General features: G+C 38.3%; 1 protein-coding gene across 1 annotated transcript in view; it reads right to left on the bottom strand.

Annotated features, from left to right (window-relative positions):
- The window catches only part of ZC3H12C (zinc finger CCCH-type containing 12C), a 71851-nt gene continuing 60634 nt past the window's right edge, over positions 1-11217 (bottom strand). The window contains exons 4-6 of the mRNA XM_024754264.1: positions 10597-10831; positions 7932-8038; positions 1-7292 (exon numbers count right to left, since the gene is read on the bottom strand). Coding sequence (XP_024610032.1) covers positions 5896-7292; positions 7932-8038; positions 10597-10831 — 1739 coding nt within the window. The 3' untranslated portion in view covers positions 1-5895. The remainder of the gene's footprint in view (positions 7293-7931; positions 8039-10596; positions 10832-11217) is intronic.

Here is an 11217-nt window from a genome sequence, read left to right as displayed (position 1 = left end):
GAAAAGTGAATTTTTTAATGTTTTTTCTCAGTGGCAGAATCACATAGCTGTTTTTATTCGGATTTCCAGTAGGTCTAAAATACCGCTTTTTGGAGTTGTAAAAATCCCATTACACAAACACACAGAACAGGCATAGGATAAATAGAATCACATCAGTTTATCAGACAGTTGCTCTAAACATATTCTTTGTCTTATTTTCTTATAAGAAAAGTTTGAAGGATCAAATTGGAACTTCTACGCTCAGCAAACAACTCTGGTTTGGGAGGAGAAAACCTAGAAGGAAAAGATAAAATCAGTAACTGGGTTCACTGGCAATGCCGTGTCCACATCTCTGCGGAAGTGTGCATGTGTGTATTAGCTGGGATGTTTATAATTTCCAAAAACTTTAGGAAATCTAAAACATATTCTTTATAAAAACAAACCATTGCTCTTCAATGTCTTTTTCCCTTGAGGCACAAGCTGCTTCAAGAAAGGGGTCAAAAGCTTTAATGAATAATTTGTTATTCACCTGAAATATCTGGACAGAAAATTGGCAAATTGGATACATGGTTTAAAAAATTTTACACATTCTATAAAATTGAATTGAAACATGCACAGACTTTTTTTTTTTTACACTGCCCAATTGTCAAGTGGTCAAAACCTTAAATTGTTTTTAAATCCTTTAAAGACTAAAGACCTTAGGGAAAAAGCTGCTTCCAACACACGAAAGTGTTATTATAATGGAAGCAAAAAGCAGGTGAACAGAAGGCATTAAAGAAAAAAAAGTAACCATTTAAAACAGTAAACACCTGTTAAAAGCTAGAGTTATATTCCAATCCTAAAAGAAAGTATAATTACTTAAGTGGATGGCAATGTTCAAAACTTTACTGTTCCGGTGGAAATGATATTACGATGTTAACACAATTTGTGAAGCACTGTGAATGAACATGCTCAGTGGTGTGTACTCCAATGAATTTAAAATCACACAGGATAATGTTAAGAATATCATTCACCAAGGACAGTCCTAAAGTGTCTTAAAAAAATCTATACTAAAGGTTTGGACAGAGAAAGCAGGGATACACTTTGTTTCCTATAAAGAGAGTCACAATACAGCAAGTGCACTCACAATTACACTAGTCACAATTTTTAATTTTACAGAATAAAGTTACAGTATGTAAACTTACAATATATTGATCTACTTTAAAACCATTTTTGATCTGTCATTTTTTAGAAATCAAAAACTAGCAGAAAAATGTAACTGATAAATGCAGTCTTTACAATATTTTATGGCTAATTATATGCTAATTTTCAAAACACAACAGAATTTTTGGTCCATTAGGCCCTTAAAAAAACAAAAGGCAGGTAAGGATTCCCATTTATCAGTAGAAATAGAAAGGTCATGAAAAAACTCCAATAATTATTACAACATCTTTTTACACAATGCTTTTTATGGGTGGTTAAACACAAGAAATATCTCTAATAAATAATGGGTGTGACCAGGCAAAAAACATAAGTGGATTAAGATGCTTTCATACGTGACTGTCTCACAAATCTTTCCAAGGCCATCAATAACGGATTTTCTTTGAATGCCAACTAAAATATAATTATTATTTCTTACGTTAACATATATCAGGATTTACTGCTTAACATGCCTGTTTTTCTCCCTCTAGGGCAGGAATCAGCAAACTATGGCCCACAGGCCAAATCGGGCCTGCTGCCCCTTTCTGTAAAATAAAGTTTCATTGGTATACAGCCACACCCGTTCACTTATATGTTTTCTGTGGCTGCTTTTACACCGTAAGGGCAGAGGTGAGTGGTTTATAGAGACCATATGATTCTCAAAGCCCTGGATTATTTACTATCCCATCCTTTATAGAAAAAGTTTGTCAACCCTTGCCCTAGGGGGTTTCCCAGAGCAATCTAAAATAACGCATATGTTTCTCTACTTTTATGAACACTCTGCTTTCTCTTCTTCAAATGCACGTGTGTAGTTCATGTATTTTATACTTCATTTTATTTGTTGTTGTATACCAAAGAAGCTCAACATCCCAGCTGAGTTCCCATGTTTAACACATTTGGAACATAACTGATCTCTCTGGCCATAACCTGTTTGATTCCAGGTCACTCAGGAATTTTCCAGGAGTTGGAGGATAATAAAATGGATGAGCCACGTCTAACAGAATGGCCAGGAAACTGTACATCTTATTTTATCTTGAATAAGGAAGTTGAATAGCAAAAAGAATAATAAAAACCAAATATCCCTTAGGGTATATGCCATTAAGTCAGGGGAAAAACAGCTCAAGAGTTTTCAAAACACACACAAACATATCCAGGGCCATCTTCCCACCTATTACAAACTAATGACTACAACATAGAGTATATTTGTTTTATAAATATATTACTGTCTATATACATATAGATACGTCCATAAAAGACATGTTAAATAATTATCTGTATAAGCAATACTACTTTAAGTTTTTTGTGTGTTTTAAAATTACACATTCTATTAAAATTATCAAAATAATTCTTTAAAAATACCAGGAATAAAGCCAGTAAAGAGTTGCTTTCCATTCAAGTGGTTCTAAATCTTATCATTGGTCATCCAGATTCCAGACTTGGTTGTCCATAACTCAAAGAAACAGTTCAATTAAGGAAAACTTAGCCATCAAAAGCGTAGCATTCTCCCATTTTTAATACTTCTTAACAAATATGTATGCATGTATGTATATATATATAAAAACACTCTTTTTAGTTATATTACATATTCTCATAAATGAATTTTCATAAAAACACAAAGTTCAAGTTTCTACCAGTACCAAATATTTTATACTGGTGTGCATTTCTTTCAAATGTTTAGGTCAATGACAAACTCTATGAGGATACAGTGATCACAAAAAGGAGATTGAAAACTTAGATGTCACATGCAAGAAAGGAGGAAATACTAAGGGCCAGAATTTGGCCAGTTGGGTACTACTCCCTCTGTACTAAGACACAGAGACAACAAACCGGCTAGTTACTGTGTAAAACAGTCAACTGTCAATTATTCAGGGGCAGAATATTCCAATCTGAATCCTCCTCTTCTATCAGTTGACCACTTCTGGCAGTTCTACTACTTACTAACATACCTCTCTCCGGTTATTTGTTAGCAAGTCTGAAGATACGATTAAGGTGAAAGTTTTGGCTAAAATGAAGTTTTGGGATCAGCTCTGAATTTAATTAACGATGGATCCTTTTACTTATTGCTTTAGATAATTAAGAAATTGCTGCATCTAAAGTCAGCCAAATATCTCATTCTTAAGCTCTGAAAGCAACATTGGTGCTTCAAAAAAAAAGCGCGGGTTGGGTGGGACAAATTTCCTGTTGACATAAGAAAACTATTTCTTAACTCACAGTCAACTACACTGCAGGATTTCAGCGTGACTATTCAGAGCTATTCACGTCAGGCCACGTGGCGGCAAGCCCCACTGTATTTTCATAGTCTAAAATCCGGAAAGCAATGAGAGCTACTTAGCTACAGACATTAGGAGGTCAAATTAAAGGGTGTGTTACACATTTCACCGAAGACCTCATTTAAAGAAATTTCATAAAATTTGGCAGAATCTTCAAATAATTCAAATGCAAAAATTAAGAAAATGGAAGCAAAACCTACTTGTACAATTTAAAAATGATTTCATACTAAAAAAAAAAAGCAAGCTTAGAATAAGACTGAGATGAAAGGTACTCCACGTTTGTAACTCTACTTTTGGCACTGGGTTAGCATCTACATTAAACTTGTTACAGAGAGTGACCGACAAAATCAGGAGAACGATTTCACAAGTGAGCAGGTCGCTCAGAGGACGCCTCGGTGGGTCCATGAGGCCGTGCCCGTATCCTCTGTGGGCGCAGCGAGGGGCACCTCACCTAGCAGGCGGCAGCAGCGACTGTGAACCCCACTTTCCTGAATTAGGTTTGCTGAACATGGTTCAGATTATTGGATATGTCAATATGCACAATGCCTTTTAGAAGCATTTACTGTAACCCAAATCCTACTTCATGCGACACACAGTGTCACACGAGTAGTGAAAATGTTGTCCTAGTCAAAGATGCTTGGACGTTATTTTCAGGCAGCATTTTACCTTTATTTTAAGTTAAGTTCACGCTAGATAAGTTTTAGGAGAAAGAAAATGCCAATAAATTCATTTAATATATTTTAATATATAAAACTAAGACAGACACTTTTATTTACCTAAATTGTTTTTATTTTCTACCCTATTCTAGACCTCAATTTTACTTTAAAAATTTGTATTTAAATAAGGGATAAAATGTTGCCCAAAAGTCTAATCATAGTTACACATCTGTGTTTTAACTAGATCTACAAATCAAAATAGTTCTTATAGTTAAAAAGATACAATTTGTATCAACAGTAAAAGGTACTTTCTGGTTTTTCAGGGCTTTACTTCAAACTGTAGCAGGTAGAATAATGATAACCAGGGCATCTAGGCACACTCCAGAAACAGATCGGAATGCGTCTGCTACACTAAGTAAAATTCAAAAACTGGAGGCAGAGGTGAAGTTGTGTCAGTCACACAATTGTCTGCCACTGATTGCATCATCTCTCTTCTAACCAGCGACAGAAACGAATCCACGCTCAGCAAAACCCATGACTTTGAAACCAGAAATATCCCTTACTAATACGAGAACAGACTTTAGTCTGTATCTAAAACTACACTATTTGTGGCAAGAATCTGGCCTTAATAATATAACAGGCCCCCCCAAAAAACTACCTTCAGGAAAATGGAAAATATACAGTATTTTACAAAAATTTTAAGTTACCATTTACAACTCCTGCATCACCATTTCTATAGTGCAGTATCAATAAATGTTGCATATCCTCAACACATAAAACCACCTCAGGCCAGCCTTGATAAATAGCAGGAAAGCTAAAGGGTATATTAAATATAAAAGTTGCATTGAGAATAATTAGATTCGTTAAAAACAGGCAAGTACTGCAAAAGGGTTATTTTATCCAGTATTGTGCCCCAAAACAAAAAGACAAACACATTAAAAAATACAGGTTAATGGAAGTCTAGGAATTCAATTCCATTTCTACTGTCCAGAAGCACATCATAGCTGGATAACAAAGCTCTAAACTGTAACAGTTGATGGCTTTTGCCTTTTTTATAAAAAAAAAAATGGAAACAATTTTTTCCATTGATTGCATCTGCTTTCCTTTAAATCAACCATATTAAATTAACAAATTACTTAACACAGAAAATCCAAACGAAAATAAAACAACGAAAAGTGCCATACTGTAAATCATTCTAATATATACTGTTACCCATTTCAACATAAACTGGTAACTTTCATTTTGTTTCAAATATAAAGTCAGTGCTGTAGTATATATCTTTGTTTCTATAAATAATGATTATAGCACAAAGAAGCCCACTTTCCCCAAATAAAAATAACTTAAAAAGCTGTAAAAGATTCCAATTATGCTTGGCTTGAAAAAATAGTTTGCTAGGTCTAGTCAAATGTTCAACATTCTGAAGGTATTGTAATTGCTTGCAATTGATAGACAAACACCAAGTTAATAAAACATGAAACAAGGATAAAAAGTGCTGCATATAAACCCCTGATGCACCAAAGATTAATATCAAAGATCACAGATACATCTAATAAATCAAACTGGAAAAATTTCCAGCCAAGGATATAGCTTTAAAAAGGAAATATTAAAAAAAAGTTTGAATGTAAAGCAATCCCGTGATACTTCCACTATGTGGGGCGATACATACAGATTCCATGATACAGTATTTCACATAAATGGATACTATATAACCTCCTTGCTGAGAAGGAGATCACATGTGCTATTGTAGCAAACCTCCCTCAGCATTTGAGCTGAACAAAAAACTACTAAACACCACAAAGATGCATCATCTTTCAATAACCCAGCTGTGATTTCTCCACTAAAATGGCTGCAGCCAGCTGCTGGGCGTCTGTCATGTGAGGGTTCCTTTTCATGACAATTCTCACAAGGTCAGGTGGGAAGATGTTGCACAAGTTGATATAAATCTTTTCTCGGTTGTCTTGGTACCTGGGGGGGTCTTGCGGCACTCCGCAGTACGGGATGCGCCAGGTGGGCTCCGGCTGCTCAGGGAGGCTCTGGAAGGTGAACTGCTCGTAACACGGCTGCGTGGAGGTGTCAGGCAAAGAATAAGTCTGCCGGTAGCCGTACACATCGATCCCGTAGCTCTGCCTATCCCAGCTTCCCAGCCCTTCCTGGCGGGTGTAAGGCTTTCTTTGTCTGGAAGGAGAACTGTCATACAGCCGAGAGTCAGAAATGCTGTCTATTCTCGTGGCCACCAAGGACCGCCCCAGGTGTGGTGCCTTCGAGTGCGCTGAACTCGGAGGAGACGGGTAATCGCCAGGATAGCTGGACCGGGCCCCCACGGCGGCGTGCTGCAGGTGCACGGCCAGGTGTGGGAGGGGAGGTTTGTGATGGTACTTTGGTTCTTCGTGACTGTAACTCTGCACTCTGGTTAAGGGGTCGTGGAAATTCTGCAGGAAGGGCTGAGAATTAAGGCGGCTGTGAGGGTGCATGTGTTGACACTTCAGATTCTCCTCTAGCTGTGGGTCAGGAGAACTGACGTAGGAGCGGTCACTGTACCCCACATACGAGTCACTGCTCCCGCAGCTCATGCTCCCTTCACTGCTGCAGTCAGAGGCGACAGAGCTTATCCTATAGTCTGTGTCTAAGGAGAAACGCCTTTCAGGACTTCGTGGGCCTGAGATACTCAGATTTGAATATGCATTCAACATGGAATAATATCCAATGTCGACAGGCGAGTCACATTTTGGATACTGTTCATAAGGCATTGGCGTTCCATGATTTTTGGTTGCCATCAACATTGGAGGATATTGTCCCTGTGGTCTTTGATCCTGAGGTGGGAAATGAACTCCAGATGGAAGGCCATTGCTTAAAGATGTAGTGCTTTGGGGTTTTGCGGTAGAAGTAGCCGGTATACTAACTAAGGAAGGTACAGACCTGGTTTCCAGTTTGTTTTTGGTGGGAAGCTTTTCCTCTAGGTCTTGGTAGACTTGAGTCCTTATGCTTGGATCCGATTGCCTCTTTGGAGCACCTCGCTTAACATCGGAAGTGCTGTCGGCTTTAGTGCTGCAGGGGACACTGTTGCTTTTCACCAGTCCTCCTTCATTTGCAGTTTTGGCTGCTGTGTTTCTAGACATGGCACGCAGTTCATCAGCCACTGACCGCTGAGGCTGACTGCCCCTTTCTGGATGATAATATTTGCACTTGTGTCCATAGGTACACTTCTTTCCTGTGAAGAGTAAAATCAGTTAGGCAAAGGGCCATTCATTCCATCAGACCCTGGACACCCAGTGTGGCACCTGCTCTTTTAACGTGAAGAAGAAACAAGGGCAGAAATGAGAGCTGTGCTCACTGCTACTCCGCTACTTGTTTCTGAGAAATGCCGCCTTTCAGTCTTCCCCCGTCAGCACTATCAAGAGCAATAAGAAAGTTGGCTGAATGAGTAACAATCACCTCCAGAGTTTTGGTTAATACCCTGTGTCCTTAATTCCTACCTGCCTCTTCTCTTCCACTATGACTCTGCAATCAGTAGGACATTCTGTTTTGCAGAACATAATGTACTGCCGTGATGTGACAAAACCAAGCTAATCTGATGTGTAGCTACATGAAAGAACTCCAAACTTTTATCTACCTGAAAACTTACTTCATGTAGAGTTAACCAAAACCATGTTTTAATTCAGGGAAATGCATATGCGTTGAACCCAGCTAGGTAAAAATAATAATTTTTTCACATAGACTTTTTCTTAAATTTAATTACATTCAGAAGAACCACATACTATATACCATCCAAAATTTATTTTTAACAGCAAAAGTTTAACAACATATTGTGTTCTAAAGGCACGTATTAAATACTCATAAAGAAAGTTACCATATGGACAAGGCTGCTTTTTGTGTTCAGGAACAATAGGTTTCTTCCTCAGAAAATTATCCAGGCTTGGGCCATGTCTGCCAAGAGGGTCATCTGGGGGCATGAACCTGTCATGGATATAATACAAAATTATACCTAAGTAGGAGGCTGACAATTTAATTCTAAAGACAGAGTGTAAAGATTATTCACCCCAAGGTATTTTTTTGAAATTTTAATCCAAGTATTTTGATTCAACATTTATAGGATAGGGACTTCCCTTGTGGCGCAGTGGATAAGAATCCGCCTGCCAATGCAGGGCACACAGGTTTGAGCCCTGGTCCGGGAAGATCCCACATGCCGCGGAGCAACTAAGCCCATGCGCCACAACTACTGAGCCTGTGCTCTAGAGCCTGTGAGCCAAAACTCCTGAGCCTGTGTGCCACAACTGCTGAAGCCTGCGCGCCTAAAGCCCATGCTCTGTAACAAGAGAAGCCGCCGCAGTGAGAAGCCTGCGCACCATAACGAAGAGTAGCCCCCGCTCGCCGCAACTAGAGAAAGCCTGCGCGCAGAGAAGCCTGCGCACTGCAACAAAGAGTAGCCCCAGCTCGCCGCAACTAGAGAAAGCCTGCGTGCAGCAATGAAGACCCAACGCAGCCAAAAATAAATGAATAAATTTAAAAAGATAATAAAACATTTATAGGATAAAAAAACAGTACAGGAAGTTTTCTTTTCTTAATGAAAACAAAATTAAAATGTTTCAAGCTGAACCTGTATTTGTTTTAATTCAAGTAAGTTTTGAGCCTACCATGTTCTAATTAATTCTTCCTTTTCTTAGTCTTGGGATTTTGTAAGGACTTTAGAAAATGACTACAATGACATTTTAGGAGAAGTTTTATGAACATTAATCTTGTGAAGCAATATGAGTCAGGTGGGCACCAGGAGGAGCAGCTGAGGGACAGAAGGGAGAGGTGGGAGAGAGGAACGGGAAGACTGAAACTACCCAAACACCTAGTACATGTTGGACACCCTGCACACGTCACTACATCTCATCCTCACAATATTCCCTTGAAGTGTTAGTTCCACGTTACAGATGAATACACTTTTCTAATCTAGGCTTAGATGAATTGAGTATTTTTATCTCTGTTCACATGGCCTAGTCAAGATCCAATTTGTCTAATTCCACATTCATTCTCTTCCCCCTATAATAAGGTACTTCTCAGCTGAGACAGAAAAAAATCTTAAGAAAATAAACTTATTATTTTGGATTGATTGTCCAATGGAAGCAAGAATTCATGGCATGAATACTGTAACAAGGTTATGATTGCAGTTTGACTACTAGTTATGTCACTGTTTGAACATGAAATAAACCAAGTGTTTACCCATAAAATGTGAATAATGTTTGAACTCTTAAGGGAATGTCAACATGCCTGAGTAATAACACTTAGCAACTATGATGTTTAAGATTATTATAAAAACAATATGGCAACACGAAAAGTTTAAAAATAGAAGACAAAATCACTCAATCCTACAATCTTAACACAATTATTTTCCAGTTACGTGTTGCATTTTAGTCATTTTCCTGTATGTACATATCACTTTACAAACACAGATGTAATTTTATGCTTTGTCTTTTTAACATAAATATTTTTCCATGTTTCTTAACAGCTTTCATAATCATAATTCTGAATAGCTGAATAATATTCCACTAGGACATGTATTGCAATTTAATTGTTTTCTCTATAGTACCTTTAGTTGCCTTTTTGAAGTCTTGCAATTATAAATATACAGAAATGAACATATTTGGGCTTCCTTTTTTCCTCATAATATACTCTAAGAAATGAGATTATTGGTTTGAGAGGGTATTTTTTTTTTTTTTTTTCTGGTATGCGGGCCTCTCACTGTTGTGACCTCTCCCGTTGCGGAGAACAGGCTCCGGATGCGCAGGCTCAGTGGCCATGGCTCACAGGCCCAGCCGCTCCGCGGCATGTGGGATCTTCCTGGACCGGGGCAGAACCCGTGTCCCCTGCATCGGCATAAGGCATATGCAAAAAAGTTTTAAAATTTTATGAATTAAATGGGTGAAAAAATATACTCTTTGTAGATTTAGTTTGCATTTTTGATGATCAACAGGTGAGCCTTTCCCACATATTTGTAAATACAGTTGACCCTTGGAAAACATGGGTTTGAACTGTGTGGGTGCACTGATCCTTGGGTACTTATTTCTCAGGAGACAATCTTGTTCATGTCACCTGTCCATTCATCAACTTAATCGTGACTAGTCTTATATTGCTTTAAATTTTTAAAAATCATATATTTCAAAAATCGTATATTGAAGTAAGTTCTCAATGCCCTAAGTCAATTTCAAAAGGCAGGGTTCTACCGGTCAGTATGTTCTACATCTGCATCCTCTGAAGATGGCCAGTCTCCCTGTGTCAGTTACTCCCAGTCACTCAGCCGCAGAAGACCTGCTCTGCTAGTCACTTATGGGGAAGGGCAGCCTGCGACTCACACAGGGCCTCCCGAGGCAGGACTCTGCCGTTTTCTTACTCTCACTGAGGATTAGTGGTTGGAAGAAACTGTCTTAGGTCTGGTCAGTGGCAAAGAGAGAGGGCTTCTGTAGCAGCTGCCCAGGGATAGTTATATTTTCAGGGAAGCAGTGTTACTGTAAGTAAGTGGTTTTGCTTACTTGTCATTGACAAATGAATACATTAATAGTCGCTCATCTATGAACTTTTTCCATTCTGGTTTCTCATTTGCCAAATCCCTGTAGTTATCATTGGATACAATTATACCATCCGACTCAAACGCCAGCTTCACGATGAACCTGTCATCATAGCACACCACTCGCCTCCCCTGCACTCTCCGGGATGGTGTGAACACCAGGATTTTCTCCTTCTCTAATTTGCGTAGAACTTCTTGATCTGCAGGAATAATCAGGGTAGAATTTCAGTAATAAGTACATACAAAACACATCTCGCAATCTCCATACAAAGTGAGTGTTTATAACATGAACTGGATACCTGTAACCACTTAATTAGGGATTATGATTTACAGTTTGTAGATGTAGCAAATTTGTAACTCCCAGTAATAGTTTTTCTTCAGGATTTAAAAGGTTTAAAAAATAGCCAAAAAAAGTGAACCTGAAAAACATGAAAAGTTTAAAACTTTAAAAGCATAAAACCTGAACATGACTGAGCAAATTCTGATTTTCATTACATAAAGCTTTTGCTTGATAGCTGGAGCCCGAAGCTCTACACTGTGAATCAACTTCTCACACATCCCTAGCACTACGCCATCCTAATGAAGC

The sequence above is a fragment of the Neophocaena asiaeorientalis genome, unplaced genomic scaffold (genome assembly GCF_003031525.2).
Source record: "Neophocaena asiaeorientalis asiaeorientalis breed wild unplaced genomic scaffold, Neophocaena_asiaeorientalis_V1.1 scaffold21, whole genome shotgun sequence".
In the NCBI taxonomy this organism is placed as follows: domain Eukaryota; kingdom Metazoa; phylum Chordata; class Mammalia; order Artiodactyla; family Phocoenidae; genus Neophocaena; species Neophocaena asiaeorientalis.
Note: the sequence above shows the minus strand (reverse complement) of the source record. Positions and strands in the feature narration are given on the sequence as shown.